We start from the raw sequence: 23,241 nt of genomic DNA, 5'->3' as shown, positions 1-23,241 counted from the left end.
GAAACTAACATCGGTAACATTACATAAAAATGGAGAGAAATTTCAAGGGGAGAATGTGTGCCCATGTGTTGGAGTTATTTACTCCCCAAAAAATCGGTTCTTTCGCTTTCTAGATTCAGTTCCGTTATGTCAACGTAACTGTTCTTTTCTTTTCTTGACTTCTCTATCGTCCACGTGTTCTTGTTCCTCCTTTTCTTCACCCTACAGCTACTTCCCAATCCTCATTCAACACATGTTCTTCCCACTCTCAATTTTTCTCTCATTCTGTTACTAGTTTTCTTTTCTTCTTCCCAAAATGGATCAAGGAACAGACTTTAAACTCACCCAGATGAAAAAGTCTGTTGAAAAGCTTGGTTCTTCTACACAGGTAAACCATTTTTTTGCTTACTTCATTAATTTACTAATCATATTCAAGGTTTCAAAATTGTATTGGCTTTAACTTGACAAGATTTGTGTATGTTTGGTTTCACTTTTGGAGATACCAGATCAGTGTATGTTCTTAAGTAGAATTGATTCCGGCTCCCGTTCCAAAAGCCAGAATCAATTCTAACATGCGAGACTAGTGTATGTTCTTAAGTAGAATTGATTCTGGCTCCGGTTCCAGAAGTCAAAATCAATTCTAACATAGGAGATTAGTGTATGTTCTTAAGTAGAATTGATTCCGGCTCCAGTTCCAAAAGCCAGAATCAATTCTAACATGCGAGACTAGTGTATATTCTTAAGTAGAATTGATTTTGGCTCCGGTTCCAGAAGCCAAGATCAATTCTAACATAGGAGATTAGTGTATGTTCTTAAGTAGAATTGATTCCGGCTCTGGTTCCAAAAGCCAGAATCAATTCTAACTTACAGCTAGAATTTGTAGTTTCCAGTTGTTCAACTGACTTTTATATAAATATATTTAAACATAAATCACTTCACATTTAACTCACTCAGAATCACGGTCAAATGTGACAGATGTAATTTGTCTGATGCCATGGCCTAAATTGCGGTTGCAGACTTTTTTGTTGTTGCTGCTGTTGTGTTCAATGTTACTGTAATTTTTTTGTTTTAAATTAAATTTTTCATGTTGTTTTGTGTTATTCCTTTTGCAGGGTTATGGGGACCCAACATTAATGAGGTTTATGATTGCACGGTCAATGGAATCAGATAAAGCAGCAAATATGTTTGTCCAATGGCAGAAATGGAGGGATACTATGGTTCCTAATGGATTCATTTCAGATTCTGAAGTTCCTTATGAATTAGAAACTAGAAAGATCTTTTTGCAGGGTTTGTCTCAAGATAAATATCCTGTGATGATTGTTCAAGCAAGTAGACACTTCCCTTCCAAGGATCAAGATCAATTCAAGAGTAATTTCTTGCTTTAATTTTTTTTAATTTACAAAAATATTTATGTTTTTTTTTATGGATTCAATTAGTATACACTGTCAATAGCATCCAACTAGATATATGTAAGTAGGAAATAAGTAAATATTTAGTAGTGATTAGTTATTCAACGAACCTAAAAAATGAGTAAATATATTGAATAAGTAATGGATATGATCTATATTATGAACCAAATTTATCAGTTATTCAATAAACCTAAAAGGTTTTACATTATCGGGGCGTATAAATTAACCTAATTTTTTATATATAAAAGTCAAAGTCCAATGGCTAATTAGAAATTTGTTATTTGAGTTTTGAAAATTTGATGCTAGTATAATTAGTTCAAAGATGCCTTTTGATGTATTTTGTCCAAGGGGGGACCATTAGGAAAATGTTTGTCTAAAGAAAATGTCTAATTTAAGTTTATATGACTAAGTTGGGTTCCCCCTTGGTTCACATGCTTTGTCCTTTTACTTTTTCTATGTGGAACTAAATAATTTAATTTGTTGGTTCCCAAAATTCCAATTTTCAGATAAGTCACTTATCAAGGTTATTTTGACTGTTCTTTTACACATGTTTGGTTAGAAGAAAGTAGAAGGAATAGGAGATAGATTACTATTTTAAATTTTAGTTGTTTGGATCAATTTTTTGGATGAGATGAGATAAAAACCTCCCTTGAATTAATTTTAGCTCAAATAATGACATGCTTCATATGTCTTCTAGTATTTGTCATTTGCTTTCAAATTTTATGGTTCATGAATTTTTCTTTTTTATTATTTATCAGCAAATACATACCTTTAAATTATTATAGCTGGTGTAAGTATCCAATAATTTCCTAGTGTTGGTTAGTCACCACATGTTGAGTTACTCTAAAGTCATGGTCATTTATTTATATCCTCATATCACACACAAGTGCCACTATTATATGATATATTGGATTGGGTTGTGATTGTGGTTTGTTGGAAGTCTCACATTCGATGAGATATGATCTAAAAATGCATTTATAAGTACGGTTATCTCTTTCTTTAAAAGTTGGTTTTATAGAATTGACTTAGACTCAAGTTAAATTTTTAAATAGTATCAGAGCCTATTCAAGAAACTTGTCATCCACTATAGGCCACTTGGGTCACGTTATATATGTATAGTAGTGGGCGAGAGGTTGTGTTGTTGATTGAGAGTCCGTTGAGCCATCTGCTACCGGTATCAGGCCACCTGGGTCACACTCTAGATGTCCAGTAGTAGGTGTGAGAGATTGTGCTGATAGGGAGTCCATTGAGGCATTCACTATTAGTATTAGGCCACCTGAGTCATGCTCCAAATGTCCAGTAGTGGGCGTGAGAGGTTGTGTTGATTGAGAATCCGTTGAGCTATCCGTTATCAGTATTAGGCCACCTGGATCACGCTCTAGATGTCCAGTAGTGGGTATGAGAGGTTGTGCTGATTGGGAGTCCATTGAGGCATCCACTATCAATATCAAGCCATCTATGTCTGATAGAACTCAGTCTGTTAGCAACAATAATAATGACTCATCATTAGTGCAATCATCAGTGGGCCCTAGAGTTTGGAAGGTATATTCTAGAAGAGGGAAGATGCCAAAAGTTAGTTAGACTCTCATGACGTGGGAGAGAGAGAAAGGGGGCAGGTGAGTTAGTTTCCAAGTTATAAGGAGAAGGTGTAGGAAAAGGGAAGGTACTTTTGATTATTCTTCTGTTGAGAATGTGGAAGCAAGCATAGTGCTTGCTTTACTGAGCTTGGCTCTGGTAGTTCATATTACATTCGCATTTCCTATAATCTGTAACACTCCATTCCATTTGAATCAATAAAACTCTGTTATTTTGCCCTGTTATTTCCAAATTCTGTTTTACTGTGATTGGTTTCTAACAAATTGGTCCGACCTACCGGATCGTGATAAGAGGATCAGTGAATGCCTAAGAATACAACCCAGATTCAATTGATTCGAAACATGGATGAGAAGATCGCTTCGTTAGAAGCAGAGTTGAGTGGAGTGAAAACAACTCTACACAATATGGAGCAGAATCAAGCGCGACTCATAGCGCTGTTTGAGAAGAGTATTGGAAAATCGATTGCTGTCGAAGATGAAATCGCAGTAGATCCAGCAAAGAAATCCATTGAGGGATCGATGCGACGCCAATCTCACTCGGGCAGTAATCATCTCGATGACGATTCTTTAGCTGAATTTCGTCGATCGGTGAAGAAGGTTGAGTTACCGATGTTCAACGGTGAGGATCCAGCTGGGTGGATCTCAAGAGCAGAAGTGTATTTCCGTGTTCAGAACACTCGACCGGAGATAAAGGTGAACTTGGCGCAGTTATGTATGGAAGGAGGAACGATTCACTTCTTCAATTCATTGATTAATGAAAATGAAAAATTGGATTGGGAGACGTTGAAGCAGGAGTTGTTGGAGAGATATGGTGGACAAGGAGAAGGTGACGTTTACGAACAGTTGACAGAGCTCCGTCAGAAAGGGAGCGTTGATGATTATATCAACGACTTTGAGTATCTCACCGCTCAGATTCCGAGATTACCAGATAAACAATTTCTGGGCTATTTTCTACATGGATTGAAGGAAGAAATTAGAGGGAAGGTGCGTAGTTTATCGGTTGTGGGAGAATTAACGAGATCGAAGGTTCTGCAAGTTGCACGTGCCGTTGAAAGGGAGACGAAGAAAGACGGACCAGGGTTTAATAGACCACATAAACCGGTTCATGGGTCCAACCGAACCGGAATTAGTGGTTCGCAAAAGGACCGGTCTGATTGGGTCTTTGTTAAAAATGGATCGGGTGATGGATCTAAGGAAGGAGGAGGTGGGCCTAAGCAAGACCGGCCCAATTCAAATGATCCACGACGCAGCCAAAATCGCGACTGAGGATACTCTTCTCTTTCGTATAATGAAATCATGGAACGGCGAAAGAAAGGACTCTGCTTCCGATGCGGTGGAGCGAATCACCTCAAGCATCAATGCCCTGAACGTCATCTCAAGGTGTTGGTGATTGATGATGATGAGGATGAATCAGAAGGGAAGCTAATAGCTGTCGAAGTAGACAGTGAAGAAGAAGAAGCTCATGGTGAGATGAGTGTACTGGAGTTGAGACAACTGCACCAAATTAACCATCAACCAAGCTCGAAACCGCAAGTGATAAAGGTTAGAGGTTCCATTCACGAAGTTCCAGTGGTGATATTAATTGACAGTGGAGCTTCACACAACTTTATTTCTCAACAATTAGTTCAAAAAATGAACTGGGAAAGAATTGATGGTCCTGCAATGAGTATCAAATTAGGTGATGGCTCATGTGCCAAAACTAATGGGGTATGCACCCAGTTGGAAATTGCGATGGATGAGCTGCAAATTAGGGTGGATGCACAGATTTTTGACTTGGGTTGTGTTGATGTGGTGTTAGGAATTGAATGGCTCCGTACCCTTGGAGACATGATAGTAAACTGGCAAAAGCAAACTATGAGCTTTTGGTACAATAAACAATGGATCACTATGAAGGGGGTGGATAGTCAGTTGAGCAATATGGAGACATTACATAGTGTGGTGTGTAAGCCATGGAGGAATGAGGTTGTGGATTGGAAAATGAACAAGGTAAATAGAGGTGTCTTTCATTCCTTAGATGAGGAGCAATCAAGGGAACTGGAACAACTGTTGAGTATGTGTGCAGGGGTGTTTCAGGAACCTAAAGGATTGCCTCCCAAAAGGTTGAAAGAACATGAGATTGCCTTGAAAGATGGACATGAAGCTGTCAATGTTAGGCCATATAGATATCCCCACCATCACAAGAATGAAATTGAAAAACAAGTGAAGGAAATGTTAGCTACAGGGATCATAAGGCCTAGCACTAGTTCTTTCTCAAGTCCTGTCATTCTAGTCAAAAAGAAAGATGGGAGCTGGAGGATGTGTGTAGATTACAGGGCATTGAACAAAGCTACTGTACCTGACAAATTTCCTATTCCTGTTATAGAGGAATTACTTGATGAATTACATGGAGCCAAATACTTTTCCAAGCTTGATTTAAAGTCAGGCTATCATCAAGTGAGAGTGAAGGAGGAAGATGTGCACAAGACAGCTTTTCGCACACATGAAGGTCATTATGAGTTTATGGTAATGCCTTTTGGTCTCATGAATGCACCATCTACTTTTCAAAGTTTAATGAATGAAGTTTTCAAACCTTTATTGAGAAAGACTGTTTTGGTCTTTTTTGATGACATATTGGTATATAGTGAATCATGGCAAGAACATGTGATGCACCTGGAGCAGGTATTACTGATTTTACAGAAGCATGGACTGGTGGCTAACAAAAAGAAGTGTCAATTTGGTCAACAATCAATAGAATATTTGGGTCATTTGATTAATGGTACAGGAGTAGCAGTAGACCCTAATAAAGTGGTGAGTGTGACTAATTGGCCCATTCCAAAGAATGTGAAAGGTGTGAGAGGGTTCTTGGGACTCACAGGTTATTATAGAAAATTCATCAGAAATTATGGGAAGATAGCTAAGCCTCTGACAGAACTTACAAAGAAAGATGCTTTTGTGTGGAGTGATGAAGCATACAAGGCTTTTGAATCTTTAAAAAAGAGCCTTACTACTGCTCCAGTTTTGGCACTTCCTGACTTTAGTAAGGAGTTTATTATTGAATGTGATGCTTCTGGAGGTGGAATTGGAGCTATTCTGATGCAGTCAAAGAGACCCATTGCTTATTTCAGTAAAGCTCTAGGGGTCAGAAATCTTGCTAAGTCTGCTTATGAGAAAGAGCTAATGGCAGTGGTGTTAGCTATTCAACATTGGAGACCATACCTCATTGGGAGGAAATTCACTGTCTCTACAGATCAGAAGAGTCTAAAGCAGTTGCTACAGCAGAGAATGGTGACAGCTGATCAACAGAACTGGGCTGCTAAGCTACTTGGTTATGACTTTGAAATTGTGTATAAACCAGGCAAGCTTAATAGGGGAGCAGATGCTCTCTCTAGAATTGATGAATGAGGAGAACTATGTCAAGGAATCAGTTGTATTCAGTGGAAAGATGAGTTGATAGTAAAAGTTGAAAATCAAAAAGATGAGCAATTACAACAAATCATTAGAGACTTACAAGCTGATATTCATTCTAGACCAGGATATGAATATAAGCAAGGAGTGCTACTTTATGAAGGCAGGTTAGTTCTGTCTGCAAAATCTGTTCTAATTCCTGTTATGTTGTCTGAATTTCACTCCACCCCTCAAGGAGGTCATTCTGGATTCTATAGAACATATAGAAGGTTGGCTGCAAACCTGTACTGGGTGGGTATGAAAAACACTGTGCAGGAATATGTGAAGGCTTGTGACATTTGTCAGAGGCAGAAGTACCTAACTAGTTCTCCTGGAGGGTTATTACAACCTCTCCCCATTCCTGAGAGAATTTGGGAGGATATATCCATGGATTTTGTTAGAAGTCCCACATTGGCTAGAGATATGGTAAAGATGGCCTTTATAAGTATAGTGCAAACCTCAACTCTCAAGCTAGCTTTTGTGGTTGAGTATAGGCCTCATAAATTCTAATATGGTATCAGAGCCTATCCTAGATCCATTTGTTGTTTGTTGTGGAGACCTCCCATATTTGGGCCACCCGTTGTTGTTGATTTCACGTTCCAGCTTGTTCAGTTCTGGACGTGAGGGGGTGTGTTAGAAGTCCCACATTGGCTAGAGATATGGTAAAGATGGCCTTTATAAGTATAGTGCAAACCTCAACTCTCAAGCTAGCTTTTGTGGTTGAGTATAGGCCTCATAAATTCTAATAGATTTCATTACAAATCTTCCGAGATCCAAAGGATATGAAGCTATATTGGTGATTGTTGATAGATTATCAAAATATGCTCATTTTACACCCTTAAAGCACCCTTATACAGCTAGATCTATTGCAGAAGTTTTTGTCAGAGAGGTGGTTCGTTTACATGGAATTCCATTATCAATTGTCAGTGATAGGGATCCCATATTTATGAGTAATTTTTGGCAGGAATTATTCAAGTTACAGGGCACTAAGTTAAAAATGAGTACTTCTTACCATCCTGAGTCTGATGGTCAAACAGAAGTGGTCAATTGTTGCTTGGAAACTTATTTAAGATGTTTCATTTCTGATCAACCAAAGACATGGTCTAATTGGTTGTCTTGGAGTGAATATTGGTTTAATACCAGTTATAGTGCAGCTACAGGAAAAACACCTTATGAAATTGTGTATGGAAGGAGTCCACCAGTCATTACACGATGGGTTCAAGGAGAGACAAGGGTAGCTGCTGTGCAAAGAGAGTTAGTAGACAGAGATGAGGCTCTCAGACAGCTCAGAGAGCAGCTAGTAAGGGCACAAGATAGGATGAAACATTTTGCTGACAAGAAAAGATGTGACAGGTCCTTTGAAGTGGGTGAGTGGGTTTTTGTGAAGTTAAGGGCACATAGACAACAATCTGTTGTCTGCAGGATAAATGCTAAGCTAGCAGCAAGATATTTTGGTCCTTACCCAGTGGTAGCTCGTGTGGGAGCAGTAGCCTATAAACTTGAATTACCAGAAGGTTCTAAGGTTCATCCTGTGTTCCATGTGTCACTATTGAAGAAAGCTGTGGGCAACTACCATGGAGAAGATAAGCTACCAGATTTAGAGGGGGAAAGTGGGATTGTCATTGAACCTGAAGTGGTGTTGGCTAGAAGAATTGTGCAAGTGCAGAATGAAGCCATTGAGCAGGTTTTGGTTCAATGGAAAGGGCAGAATATTGAGGAAGCTACATGGGAAGATAGTGTCATGATGAAAAGTCAGTTTCCTCAATTGAGCCTTGAGGACAAGGCAGTTCAAACAGGAGGGAGTATTGATAGAACTCAGTCTGTTAGCAACAATAATAATGACTCATCATTAGTGCAATCATCAGTGGGCCCTAGAGTTTGGAAGGTATATTCTAGAAGAGGGAAGATGCCAAAAGTTAGTTAGACTCTCATGACGTGGGAGAGAGAGAAAGGGGGCAGGTGAGTTAGTTTCCAAGTTATAAGGAGAAGGTGTAGGAAAAGGGAAGGTACTTTTGATTATTCTTCTGTTGAGAATGTGGAAGCAAGCATAGTGCTTGCTTTACTGAGCTTGGCTCTGGTAGTTCATATTACATTCGCATTTCCTATAATCTGTAACACTCCATTCCATTTGAATCAATAAAACTCTGTTATTTTGCCCTGTTATTTCCAAATTCTGTTTTACTGTGATTGGTTTCTAACAATGTCACACTCTAGATTTCAAGTAGTTGGCGTGAGAGGTTGTGTTGAATGTTGATTGAGAGTCCATTGAGCCATCTGCTATCCGTATTAGGCCACATGGCTCACGCTCCAAATATCCAGTAGTGGGCGTGAGAGGTTGTGTTGATTGAGAGTCCCATACTAGATGAGATATGATATGCTTTAAGAAGATAGTAGCTTTCTTCAATTAATAAAAAAGAGAAAGTAACTAGTAGATTAGAGATATATTGAAATTCTCTGATTTGGTCTTCATATATTTCATAATGACAACTATCTATAGCTGACTACTCTGTTGTGTTTATTGTTTCAGAATTTATTGTACATTTACTGGACAAGACAATCGCGAGGTATTACTCTCTAATTACTACTACTGCGGTGCTTTTGTATCTTATCTTTAAGGAACTTGAACAAAAGCATGGCAATGATAGATACTTTTACTTTCTTCCTCATTTGAAATTGAGAAATTAACTGTTAACTTTTTTATTTTCAGTGCTTTCAAGGGAAGGGAGGTAGGAAATGAAAAGTTGATTGGAGTTCTTGATCTGCAAAATATTGCATATAAGAATGTCGATGCACGTGGTTTAATTATGGGATTTCAATTTTTGCAGGTGAATTTCTTTCTCTTTTTTCTTAAACTTTTTCATGTATAACATCTATGGCAATATATAAAACCATGCTTCTCTGTTATTTATTTTCATATCTATCTCAGTTAACATCAATTTAGTGCTTTCTTAATTTTGTTCGAGTTTTTTTAATGATTCTTGGTTGAATATGAATTGCAGGGTTACTACCCCGAGCGTTTAGCTAAGTGTTATATTTTACATATGCCATGGTTTTTTGTGAGTGTTTGGAGACTAGTTTCTACCTTCCTAGACAAGGCAACACAAGATAAGGTACCTGATTCACTATCGTATTCTAAAAAATAATCATTGTGTGATGTAGAGATTCATTAGCTATATGCATCTCATCTTTTTCAATTCCATACTAGCTAGGTACGACTATCGTTATAAGAATATGTTAGAGAGTGTTTTGCTATCACTAACTAATTACCATAGTATATTAGTATCCCATCAAAATAGACCAAATGCAATGCAAAATATATTAGGAATCTTAAAGATTTTCAATCCGTTAATTCATGTTTGAAAATAGTGTTGTCAAATAGTGGCGCTCTAGTGCTACAACATAGCGGAATTTGAATGAACCTCTATCTTCTGTGATCCATGGTTGACAACACTGCTGTAGAACTTCTAATTTCAAGCTTTTGAATATATAGGTAACTAGAAAACCATGAAAGTTTCTTCTGCGCGCTATAGAAATAATTGTATGCATACCATGGTAGTGTTTACAAGTAATTAATTGAAAAGAGAAGAATTTAGTAACCTTTCTAGCTGCTTAGCTTAATTAGAATCTTAATCGTCCATCGTTAAAAACATTTGACTTTAATTTTAACTACTTTTAAAGTCGTACATCTGATTGATTATGATTTGTTGATAGCGTAAAACTTTTTATAGTTGTGTATCAAAATTAAACTTGTATGATTTAACCTGTGTGATGTATCAGTTTCTCATTTTCACGGATTCGGTTGGTGGATGCAGATTGTAATTATAAGCAATGAGGATGAGAAAAAAAAGTTCATAAGTGATGTTGGTGAAGATATTCTTCCAGAAGAGTATGGTGGAAGAGCAAAGCTTGTACCTATCCAAGATGTTGAAGTGACACCATTGGAAAATGGAAGAACACATTGACTAAATTGTTTGCTTGACAATTAAACCATCATTTTAGAGTCTAAATAGGGGGCTTCAATTGCTTATATTCCTAACCCCTTTGTCATATATAGAATTTTAACTAGAGGACACAAGGGTATGATAAGATAGAGTATACCTATTCTATCCTTCTGGAAAACCAAATAATGAATTGAGACACGATAAGATAATTTATCCTGAATTGAGAGATGTAAGATAATTTATTCTATTTTGTCTATGTTAAAGACTTGTTGCTGCGATTTTACTTGCAAACACGCTCGCCGATCAGTTTCATAACAGTTTTAACTTGCATTGCACACGCCAAGGTACTTTAAAACCGTTTGCCTAAGCCCTTATTATAAATAATGTTTGTGATATCAGAATATCAACAAGGTTTGGCTTGCAAAAATAATAATCTTCATGGTCGGGTTACCATGTCCAAGGGAGATGCGCCTATCACGCTGCCTATTCTTTGTGTGGAAGCTTGAATTTCCTTTGTTATGGATTCTACACAAGATTCCGATCATTGGGAGTGAGTAAGATCGTAAAGTAGTAGGATTTTAGGATTTAGATCGAAATTCTGATAACATTGATCCCAACAAGAACTCAAAACTCATACAATTAAGCGAAAAAACAAAGTAGGTAAACAATTGCCTCAAGAACCAATTCATGTTTTATCAATAGAAGAATTTCATACCTAATATTTTGGCCCCTCAAGAAAATTTGCCAAGCTTTGCCTTATCAAGATGTCTTTATTTAGTTGTAAATGAACTTAGGTAAGGATTTGGCACTTCCGTTTGACTTATGAAAATTTATTGTGATGTTTAGTGCTTTTGTCGGACTCCGATTGTCACCAAAACTTAAACGAGAGTTTCATATATTGGGTAAAATGCGAATTTAATCTCATTATAATTTTTCAAGTTGTGGAACAAAACTTTTATTGAATAATAATTTGTTCGTGAAATGATACAATTACCATAAGATTCATCTGCAGGCGAAATAAGCCGATTAAGTAAGTGACTTGGGATGCAAGGAGAGTGGACTCTCTCTATTGGAATTTTCTAAATTTTTCTTAATTGTTATATACCACTAGCAAACATAAGAGAGAAAAAAAAAAGAGATCGATGATTGAATTGAATAGTAAATATGTAACAATTGAAAAAAATTAAAAACATTTCAACGGAGAGAATTCACTCTCGAGTGCAAGGTAAGAGTACATGGAGTGGAGAGTACTTGAATATTTGACATTGTGAATAGTGTAGGAGGACAAAATCATTGCTTGAATAGTTAGTGAATAAGACAATTGATTTAAAAATCATTATTTACGGTGGGGTTTAGTATGCACAAATTGTAAGATTTGTGCATGGGTGCACAAATTTGTTTGTTTCAATGTGAGTCATTGGATATAATATATAATATTGTAGTGGTTGAGATTAATTTGGATTGTTAACTTGTTAACTTTTTATGACTTATTGGTCATACATAAAAAACAAAACCGTGACCGTGACCCCACCAAATGATGTTTGGGTCCAAATATTTTTATGAGCCCAAATGAAATATTGAAGGGAAGATATTATTTTGCTATAAATGTTTAATATAACTTGTTCAGTTTTCTTTTCATGATCAAAAGAAAAAAAACTCGTTCAGTTTTATTTTTTAAAAAAAAAAAAATCAATCCTTCTATGTTTGTTCATTCGTTTCAAAAATGATATAACTTGTTCAGTTAATTAACCCTTCTCTGCAATAAAAATAAATAAATTAATCATTCTTTTAATTAAAAAAATAAACATTACACAATTTTTTTATTTTTCGTACACAAAAATAATCATGAGAAATTTGGAGGTTATTTTGAGCTCTAAAGCACCGATACGCCGATACCCTTTGAAACATCGTCGATACTCGATACGTATAAAAGGATGTTCGATTTCATTTTTTAAATAAATAATAAAAAAATGATAAGGAGACAACTCGCTGCAATACGCCGTCAACATGTGTCTTACTTTTTCTTATATCTTTATTTTTTTATTGACGGACATTAGTGACATTTTCATACTCATTACTTGACAATCAATATTTATATTTTCAATTACTCATTACTTGACAATCAATATTTATTATCAATTTTCAAGATTCTTATGCAAATAAATTCCATTTCATTTCATCAACATAGAGATACGAGAAGCAACACAATGATACTATTACAATATAATATCACCTAATCGGGCTAACAAATGAATGAGAATGAGAATGAGAATTTTGATGATCGGACTCCGATTGTAATTAGTGTCTCATAGGAGACCTAGTTTTATGTAAGGGCGATGAAGTTTGACTAAAACTATAAATTTTGACCGGAGATTTCGAACTTTATCAATCCGACTATTAAATATCACCTAAGAGCATCATTATGCAAGAACTTCACATGCATTCTTTAAATGGGCGTCTGCTTGCCCCGCTAGTTTCTATAATTTTTTTATTGAATTAACTTTTTATATTTTTTTCCCTATTTTTATGTATAGATGGTTCTATTTTGTTCCTATCTATAATATGTGTTGTTTTCTTCCTATTTTTAAGCATATATCATATTTCTATATTTTTTTTTCTTAATATTTTTTTAGTAAAATTACAATGAAGGATATAAAACTTGCAACGTGGTTAAATGTAATAAGAATAAATTAGGAACTTTGGTGGTAATCGATTTTAATATATTAGTAATAGATTAAATTAAACTAATTTATAATTTATTTTATTATAATAATAATAATTATAAAAAAAGGTAAATATAAAAAACGTGAAAAAGGGGCAAAAAGGTAAGTTTAAGTAGGGTGTACATTTTTGTCAAAAAAAAAGTAGGGTGTACATTACTTCTTACACAGACAAGAGAGGTAGGTTTAAATAGCAAAATTTAATTTTTTTTCATAACCGGTAAAAGAAAAGTGTCCACCAACACGTGTCCTGCAAAAACTTTTCTTTTATACCCCAATATTCCGATTTTGCCCTTGTAAAAAACTTCGGTTCGCAGAAACCGAATTTTTTCTAGTGCAAATTCAAAGTAAATTTCGGTTTTCAAGGCAAAAAAAACTTCGGTTTCTATAAACCGAAGTTTTTTGCAAGGGTAAAATTGGAAACTCAGGAGGTATAAAAAAATCACGGGGTGGGGAGAGAAAACATCAACTTTTTGTGCACAGTGCACAAATTGTCCAATTTGTGCAGGCTAAATGGCACCATTATTTACTTATGATTATAAGCTAGAGAGTTGTGTTAGTGCTGCTAAGCTAAATGCCACCAAGCTTTCAAGTGAAATCTAGTAAGAGTTTGGTGAAGCTACTGGTGGTACTCTTGTAGTTGTAAGTTCCTTTTTCTTCCTCTTTTATTGTTCATGAATCATGGCTGAATTGGAAATTGGTTTTTGAAGAATGTTTTTCAATTTTCTTTCTTAATTAAACCACTCTATCTAGTAGTATTGTGAATGTATTTTGAAAGATAGAGAATATATTTCCTCATCTACTTTTTAGTACTTAATTTGGCTAAACTATTTTTGTTCTATAGGGAAACAATAATTTCTATTTTAATTTTTTCCTCTTACAAATTTAAGGATCTATCTTGTTGGTGTACGTTGTGGTTTTTTATGGTTTTGTTAGAAAAATTGACTTTTTTACTTACTTTATTTTCAAAGTAGCCGATGCCACATCTGACACCTCTTTATATATATATATATGCCACTAAGTTGCAATTCTTTTTTCTTTTACCCTTGCTTTAAAATTGATCTATGTGATTAGTGGGTTACTGTTTTTAAAAAATAATTTGTTAGTGAGAACTCATTTTCAAGATTATGGCTTTTTGGTGTTGGATCTAGGAAAGAAAATTTATTTTTCCTATCCCAATATTTAACCCTCTACCGGTCTACCCCTACTTTGTGAGTGATGTATCTGTGAAAGAAAAATATTTGATTTAGTTTTTTTTTTTTTTTTAAAAAAAAAGCCTTGAGCTTGGAAGTTGGATTTCTCAAATTTTCTTTTATCAAAGTTATAGATCGGGTTCATATGTTTGTAGATCAAAATAAAAATTCCATTTTGGGCATTTTAAAAATTTTGAGTATAAGAAGATTTTTACTTTGATTTAATTTCAAAGGACGATTATGAATATTTATATGATAAGTGTTAGTTGTTTTAATAAAAAAATCACTCGTAATTAAAAAAAAAAAAAACACTCCTAGTTTAAAAATTAGGATGTTATAGAGAGCAATCACAAAAATGAGGCTAGACACTATATCTTTATTCAAAACTTTATGACATTAATTTAATGGATACGCTCACTTATATATTGTCCAACTACAATTTTTTTTATCTAATATATAAGATTTTAACTCACACTTGACATATCACAACATTTCTCATGTCAAGAATCTCTCCCACTCCTCGATCAAGCCAAATTGGTCTCTCATTCCTTTGTTGAGATATGAGGAAAAACCTCACTGAGATAAATAATCACATTGAACAAAGAACAACCAAATAAGTGACAATAAACACCACATCTTCGTTTAAAGTCTTATCATAGATTTCCTTACATGTCCCATTAGTATCCTTGGGGTAAAAAAGTTGTACCATGAATTTGAAGTTTATAGTCTCAAAAAAGGATATGGGGAGATATGAGAGAAAAATTAAAAGAGAATATTTTAGTAAACAAATAGTATACTATAGACCCCAATTATTGGGGTGTATATAACAATTCTCCGTCACTAAAGGGAAATTATTAAAATTGCAACTACTCCCAATTATTCTCATAGATCCAACTTTAAAAAAGAAGTGCTTTAACCTACTAAAATATTTTCTTCTATTAAAAAAAAAGAAGTGCTTTTAGAATTTCTCTCTGCAACTACTCCCCAAGTTCCAACTTTAATTTGACCTTTTTACTCACAAAACTTTAAAAAAAAAAAATGAAACATTTTGTTCATGTTTTATATCTTGCATTACTTTTCATCCACTAACATGAATTTTAAGATTTTTATAATTTTTGTTACTTTAAGTAGCGGAAAGAATCTGCTGCTTAATATTAAACGGAGGTATTTTTATAATTTTATAAGACGTGCGAGAAAATAGATAGGATGACAAAAGAAATCCCGTTCATATATACTAATTTATATAATTTATATAGACATGCTACCTAGGACCAAATTGTTCTTTTCCTCCATACAAGAGGATGTTAGGAAATTAGGAAAAGAACGAATTTCCTCCTTTTGTGCTATATACTTTGACCAAGTATAGAAGAAAAAGCAAAGCACATATACCCAGCTAATTCTTCAAAAATATGGAGTAGAAGGAATATATATTCTTGAGGGGGAAAGAATATATATCTAAAAAATTATTAAAGAAAACCAGGTTGTTGATAAAATAGGACACATATATATAAAAGAATTGAGAAGGAGATTATTTTTTTAATTTTTTTTGTTCTAATTAGTCTAGCCGTGGTGAAATGATAAGTGCTGAAAAGTAGAATATTGTGGGTCCAAACCAATCCAAATAAAAACCGAAAACCGATCCAAAAAAACTGAAAACCGCAAAAAACTGAAGTTTTTTGGATGTGTTTGGATGTTCTTTTGTGAAAACCGCTGGATCGGATCGGATTTCGGATTGATTTCTTAAAACCGATCCAAACCGAACCAAACCGCATACATATATTTTAATATTTATTTATCTTTTTATTAGTATAAATATATATATATTGCATTAACCTTTTTTTTCATTTTAAATTTTGATAATTAATTTAATCTATTTTAAATTTTGTTAATACTATATGTTAGTTTAATTTAATCTTTTTTTTTTACTTTTTATATGTTTCGAATATAATTGGTAATTGTCATTCCAAAATATTAATTTTCAATATATTATATGTTATATTTTACATCAAACTTAATATTTATTTTGTCAAAAATGTCAAACTATTATTTTGTAGCGTTTTTATAATATTTATATTTATTAAAAAAAATTACAATTTATAATTTGGATATCCAAAAACCGATCCAAATTAAACCGCATAATATTGGATCGAATTGGATCGAATTTTTTTTATTTGTCATCCAAAACCGATCCAAACCGAACCGCGAGCACCCCTAGTCTCTACAACTTTTTAGTATTTGAGTTGTATATATGTATTAACCGGATGATGAGAAATGAGGTTTTGATTTTTAAAATAAGAAGAAAATTGAAAATAGTGATTAAGAGAAAAAAATCTCATGAATTTTAATATATGTAAATTATCATTTAAGAACAAATAATAAATATATTGTTGTATTTTTTTTTTTGCCAAGAAAACATTGTTGTTTTAATTCCATGATTATAAATAAGAAAAGCAAATGACATGGATATGAAAATTTTCCCTGATAGAAGATGCCACCATTATTTACTTAATTTTGTAGAATGAGAATAATTAAATTATTACAATACTCTCACTCACAATCATATAAAAGTGGCCATATGAAGGGCACTCTGACTCATTCTCATTCCTTTGGTTTGGTTCCTTTTGGCATGTGCTTTGGTTTCTCAAACTGCATTTGGCTATCCAGTTTAACTTTAAATTTCCAGTAAGTCTTTTTTCCTCCTTGTATGTTGGTGAATTACATTTACAAATTAATGCATTTGGCTTTATTTTCTTTTAATTAGTTGCATATGCTTTGATGCTATGACTATGTTAATGTATGTTTTCAGTTTTAACTGTATTCCTATAGTTATGAATTTTAATTGTAGAAATTATGGGATGTAATCATGTAATGATGGGTTAAATATGATTTTTGTCTTATAAAATTAGCGAATTTTTATTTTTGTCCTTATAAAAATCAAATGAAATTTGTTTGTTTTTCGTCCCTAATCGACAAAATTTTGACATGTTTTTGAATATAATATGGACATATAGGTTTAACATAGTATATAGACATAATATAGACACATCTTGTGCATAAAATGGTCACAATATTGACATTAAAATGAACATAAATTGGTCATTGAGGACTAAAAACAAAACATGAATTTTTTTTAATGAAAACATGTGATTTTTTTTATAAGAACGAAAACCAAAATTCACGAATTATATAGGAACGAGAAAGATATTTAACCCTATTATAAATTTAGGGTATTTTGTTTTATTAATTTCTTGTTATGAATTGACATTTATTTATAGGTTGTTAGTATATTTACTCAAGAAAAAAAAAAGGTTATTATAGTATAAATGAAAGTTATGTTTTAGACTTTTAGTTTTCATTTCATTTGTGTGGGAATTGCTTTTCTATTTCCAAAAGAATTTGAAAATCTATTGTATAATTTGTCAGTGAATTTGATAAAATCATGGTGTGCTATCGTAATTTTGACAAAGATTACCATATGATGTGAGACGTGCTAGACTTAAATTAAGGAATATTCATGCATTTAGTTTTTCGAAAAGGGTTAGCGACACAGCTTGTTGTCTGCTTACCTTCCATTTATCTGTAATTATCTTGAAAATATTTATATATAGATTTCAGGTAAAATATGTGTAAGACAATTCAAATACATGGATTCCCATCCAATGTTTCTGCTGAAGAGGTAACAAAATTTTTGGAACAACATGCTGGCTTCCAAACTGTTCTTGCTGTAAAGATTGAGCAGCATAAAGATGAAGATTCTATGGCACATGTTAAAGTTCAATTCACAGACAAAAAAAGTGTTGAAACAATCTTAAACATGGTTACTAATAAACACCTATCTTACATTAACTATGTTTTAAATGCTACATTAATAAAACCTGACATTTTGTCAAAGCCAAGAATCTTTGCTTACAATATGGATGGTATTGGAATTCACTTTGGTTGTCAAACATCTAAGAGAAAACTTAGTGTGCTATGGGAACATTCAAATGCTTCTGTTAAATTTGGAGCTAGATTGAGAAAAATGTATATATTTTTTCGATATTTGTCTAAGGATTATAAGATGCAGATCAATTCCGAGAGTATATCGCGAATTGAGCTTCATCACTCCCATTGTCGTACCAAGAAGCTTCTCCTTTTTCAGGTTAGTTTTTTTAGTTACAGGATTAAATATGTTTTTAGTCTCCGTAAAATATTTTTATTCTGAATTTAGTCGTTATAGTATTTTTATTCATTTTAGTTCCTATCTTAATTGTCAGTTACGTAGCGCTCCTCGGATCTACGAGAAAGAGGTTTCCGAAATCAAGTACTTTAAGGAAGCTTATGACAACCATTGGTTTAGAAGTGTAGATTTCACCTCATCAGGCTGTATTGGACAATCATCTGCTTTGTGTTTTAAGCTTCCACAAAGTACCGAGCTTCCGAATTTTCGTCACCACTTTCGAAATTATTATAAATTTGATGACACCTTTGATCTTGAAAAACAACCTGGTTTCCCATCAAAATTCGATTTTGTCCCCATGGTGATTCCACCAGAAGGATTCACTTTGCCATACAAATTTCTGTTCAAAATTAACTCATTAGTTCAACATGGTTGCCTTCCTTTGCAAGCAATCGACACCGACCTTTTTCATATGGTTGATCCAAAAAGAATAAAAGCTGAATATATAGAAAGTGCTTTGAATAAATTACATTTGATGAAAGAATGCTGCTATGATCCTGTTCAATGGTTGGAGAAACAATATCAACGATACTCGAAAAATAGTTCACTTCCATTATCTAGTACCATTTCATTAGATAATGGTTTGGTGTATGTTCATAGAGTACAAGTAACTCCATCCAAAGTATATTTTTGTGGTCCCGAAGTGAATCTTTCGAATCGAGTTTTGCGCAACTTTCCTAAAGACACCGATAACTTCCTTCGTGTTTCTTTTGTTGATGAAAACATGGATAAACTCCGTTCGTCTGATTTTTTGTCGCGATCCTCTTGTATAGAAGTGGACAGAGAAACAAAGGTTCATAAAAGAGTACTGTCTACACTAAAAAACGGCATAGAAATCGGTGACAAGAAGTTCGAGTTTCTTGCTTTCTCATCAAGTCAACTACGTGATAACTCGGCATGGATGTTTGCATCAAGAAAAGGCCTAACCGCCTGTGATATAAGAAAATGGATGGGAGACTTTAATGAAATTAGGAATGTGGCAAAATATGCAGCAAGGCTTGGTCAATCATTCAGCTCTTCAAGGGAAACGGTTAGTGTTGAAAGACACGAAATCGAAATCATTCCTGATATAGAATTGATAAGAGGTGAAAGCAAATATTGTTTCTCTGATGGAATAGGGAAGATATCTTATGAATTGGCTCAAGAAGTTGCTAAAAAATGTGGCTGCAAAGATCATATTATTCCATCTGCCTTTCAAATAAGATACGGTGGTTACAAAGGCGTTGTTGCTATTGATCCTAATTCATCAACTAAGCTTTCATTGAGAAATAGCATGTGCAAGTTTAAGTCAGAAAACACAAAATTAGATGTATTGTCATGGAGCAAAAACAAACCGTGCTTTCTTAACCGTCAAGTAATCGTTCTGTTGTCCACGCTCGGTGTCAAGGATAGAGTCTTTACAAGGATGCAAAGGGAGATTGTTAATAAACTCAAAATGATATCAAGAAAACCATTCATTGCATTAGACATGATGTCACAAGGAGAGATTACAAACATGTTAAGAGAAATGCTTATTGGTGGATTCCATCCGAAAAATGAACCTTTTCTTTCCATGATGTTGAAAACAATATGTGCATCAAAGTTACAAGAATTGCAGCTCAAAACAAGGATATTTGTTAGGAAAGGAAGAGCAATGTTAGGATGCTTGGATGAAACTAGGACTTTAAAATATGGAGAGGTATTTGTCCAAACATCTCTTTCTTCTAAGGGCATTGGAGCAAAACAAGGAAAATATATTGTTAAAGGGAAGGTAGTTGTAGCAAAGAATCCATGTCTACATCCAGGAGATGTAAGGGTTTTGAGAGCAGTTGATGTACCTTCCTTACATCATATGGTAGATTGTGTTGTTTTCCCACAGAAAGGGAGAAGGTAAGACTTTCATTTTAAGATTCCTTATATTTCTGTATGCATACAATTAATGTATCAACATGATGATGATCTTTTCTGACTTCTTGAAGTGATTTGTTATATAGACCACATCCTAATGAATGTTCAGGAAGTGACTTGGATGGAGATATCTACTTTGTCTGTTGGGACCCTGCTCTTATTCCTCCTCATCAAGAAAGTCCAATGGATCATTCACCCTCTAAAGTCATGAATGTGGCTCATGATGTCACTTTACAGGTACTGATTTTAAAATTTTCGAAGTAGAAGAATTGCAAATTCCGCCTTAATTGCAGCCTCTATCACATTCACTGTGTTGGTGTGAGGCGGTGGGTTTAGTCTCACATTTAAGAGAGACATAACCTTAGTAGTTTTTACAAATATTGACCGGTATACACCTTACAAATCGACTTTGTACGGATGATTTTAGCCCAACTTAAATTTTAACATGATATAAGAGCTTATTCTTTATCTATTGTTAGGCTAAATGAATGCATCTTCCATGCTCCAGGCCCATTGGGCCTAGGCGTGAAGCGGGCTTTGAAAATTTCATCTTAATTTTGTCTGCTCCTACTGCCTTTTTTTCCGCATTAGGGTTGCACTAACTACAGCCTTTAACACCTTCACTGTGTCGGGAGTGACGGGATGGATTTAGTCTCACGTCCTGGATATATACAGTCTTAATAGTTCCTTGGCTGAAATGTTTATATCCAGGGCCGGCCTAAGCCCAAATATTCGCTTTAGGCCTCACAATATGTTGGGCCGGCACTGTTTATATCTTATTCAATATTGTTAAGTTGATTATGGTTTATATATAAAAATGAAAAATGTGAGGCAAGTCTCAATTTGTTGGCTATAACAAATCACTACTTGGCTACAGGATGTAGAGGAACATTTCACTCACTACATTGTTAAAGACACCTTAGGAATTATTGCAACTGCACACACTGTGTTTGCTGATAAGGATCCAGAAAAGGCAATGAGCCTTTCATGCATAGAGCTTGCAAAACTACACTCAATTGCCGTCGATTTTGCAAAATCCGGTGTCCCAGCCGAAATACCACAACATCTACAAGTGGATAAGTATCCAGATTTCATGGAAAAGCAAAACAAACCAACTTATCAATCAAACAACATAATCGGAAAACTTTACCGCGAGGTTAAGAATGTCGCACAACATAATAGCCACAAAAGATCATTCACTAGAAAAACAGCATTGAAGTTATATGATCATGACATGGAAATTGATGGTTTTGAAAAATTCACAAAAATTGCTTGTGAATACAAACACATGTATGATACCAAGTTGTTGAACTTAATGGATTATTATGGTATAGAAACAGAAGCTGAAATAATTAGTGGAAATATCTTAAAGATGTCAAAATCTTTTAATGATAGAAAAGATGAAGAAGGAATAAATCATGCTATGATTTCATTAAGGAATGAAGCTAGAGATTGGTTCAATGAGATGATAAGAAAATCAAATTCTCAATATGGTGATGATGATGATGATTCTTATGCCATAGCTTCTGCTTGGTATTATGTAACATATCATCCTAGTTATTGGGGATGCTATAATGAGGGACTAAATAAGGATCATTTCCTAAGTTTTCCATGGTGTGTTTATGATATTCTCATTCAAATAAAGAAGGACAAAGCCAATAGTAGAACTTATGATATGAAGGTTTGGACAACATTTAATATGTTTCTCATCATATTAATGTTTTGCATCTTATTGTGGATAATATATAGTGCATTATCATAAGAATTTGTATAGGTAATTAAATTGTAAATATTACCTATTCAAATTACTTGTTATACATTAATGTTTTTCATGTGTGATAATATATAGGGTAAAATGTGTTTTTAGTTTATTCATTCATAAAAATAAAGTGTTTTTAGTTCATATATCAAATAGTTATAGGCATCTTTTAAATTTAGTCTCTATATGTTTTTAGCACCTACCTTTTTATAAACATGGATTTTTTTTTTCTATAAAAAATGGATTTTTTTTAATACCTACATTTTATAAGAATAGGTGCTTTGACTAAAGTTGTCAATTTTTTCATAAAAAATATGGGACTCGTTAGATATATGGGTCTCATTTAATTTTTTTGTATTATTTCATGTTTCCCAATTATTTAAACAATTTAACTACATTATTTAAATGGGGTTTTCTAACTTAGACCCTAGTTAGGTCTAAGTTAGCAAGGTGCACCTTTTGAGTTGGACAAAAATACCTTCTTTTTTTTTTTTGAAACAATAGAGCAACTGGGGCATGTATGTAATTTGCATCATAAAAATACCCTTTTTTTTTTTTTTTGAAACAATAGAACAACTATTACATTTTTTAAATTTCTTCCAAATTTCGACCTCATTTTACGTGCGAATCGAACGCCGATTTCAAAAACTAATACCGGAAACCTTTGTAAAATTGAAAAACGATCAAAATCCATATAAGGAACGTCGAGTTTCGTTGAGTATTGAGGGAGATCGAACCGGGTCAAAAACAGGGTCGCACGACCCGTTTCTGCATAAAACGGGTGGGAGGGACGATGAACAGTGCGCGTCGCCCACGCCCACTCTCACCGGCGGCGCGTGGGGGCGCGTGCGGCCTCAGGGAGGCTCTATTTTTTTTTATTTTTCCATAATAAAATAGTAGATAATATTCTGGAAATTTTGGTATATTGTATGAAATTTTTGGAGACAGGAAACTATTTTTAGTTAATTAAATGAGTAAAAAGGTAATTAAAAATATTATAATTCCATAAAAAATTTCCAAAATTTTATGTAAAGTACTATGAATTATTTAGAACCCTCTTGTGTACCTCACTCTCCCTAGTTCAAGTCATGAAATTATTTTCACAAATTCCGCTGA

General features: G+C 34.0%; 2 protein-coding genes across 4 annotated transcripts; both read left to right on the top strand.

Annotated features, from left to right (window-relative positions):
- Nucleotides 1-72: 72 nt before the first annotated feature.
- On the top strand, nucleotides 73-10,625 carry LOC123922903 (sec14 cytosolic factor). Its single transcript, XM_045975567.1, has 6 exons — nucleotides 73-367; nucleotides 1,092-1,347; nucleotides 8,934-8,970; nucleotides 9,114-9,231; nucleotides 9,406-9,516; nucleotides 10,219-10,625. Exons 1-6 carry the CDS (start codon nucleotides 296-298, stop codon nucleotides 10,366-10,368), a joined length of 744 nt encoding a protein of 247 aa, XP_045831523.1. The 5' UTR covers nucleotides 73-295; the 3' UTR covers nucleotides 10,369-10,625.
- Nucleotides 10,626-13,531: 2,906 nt separating this feature from the next.
- LOC123904685 (probable RNA-dependent RNA polymerase 1) lies at nucleotides 13,532-22,365 on the top strand. 3 transcript variants are annotated; one of them, XM_045954322.1, is made up of 6 exons: nucleotides 13,532-13,709; nucleotides 16,925-16,942; nucleotides 17,869-18,401; nucleotides 18,517-20,348; nucleotides 20,453-20,603; nucleotides 21,244-22,365. In XM_045954322.1, exons 3-6 carry the CDS (start codon nucleotides 17,883-17,885, stop codon nucleotides 22,126-22,128), a joined length of 3,387 nt encoding a protein of 1,128 aa, XP_045810278.1. In that variant the 5' UTR covers nucleotides 13,532-13,709; nucleotides 16,925-16,942; nucleotides 17,869-17,882; the 3' UTR covers nucleotides 22,129-22,365. The 3 variants fall into 3 exon arrangements, with proteins under 3 accessions (XP_045810278.1, XP_045810274.1, XP_045810284.1); XM_045954318.1 differs by lacking the exon at nucleotides 16,925-16,942 and having other exon boundaries at nucleotides 13,541-13,709; nucleotides 17,876-18,401; XM_045954328.1 differs by lacking the exon at nucleotides 16,925-16,942 and having other exon boundaries at nucleotides 13,541-13,709.
- Nucleotides 22,366-23,241: the final 876 nt, after the last annotated feature.

This window comes from Trifolium pratense, linkage group LG1 (genome assembly GCF_020283565.1).
Source record: "Trifolium pratense cultivar HEN17-A07 linkage group LG1, ARS_RC_1.1, whole genome shotgun sequence".
NCBI classification, from domain to species: Eukaryota; Viridiplantae; Streptophyta; class Magnoliopsida; order Fabales; family Fabaceae; genus Trifolium; species Trifolium pratense.
Note: the sequence above shows the minus strand (reverse complement) of the source record. Positions and strands in the feature narration are given on the sequence as shown.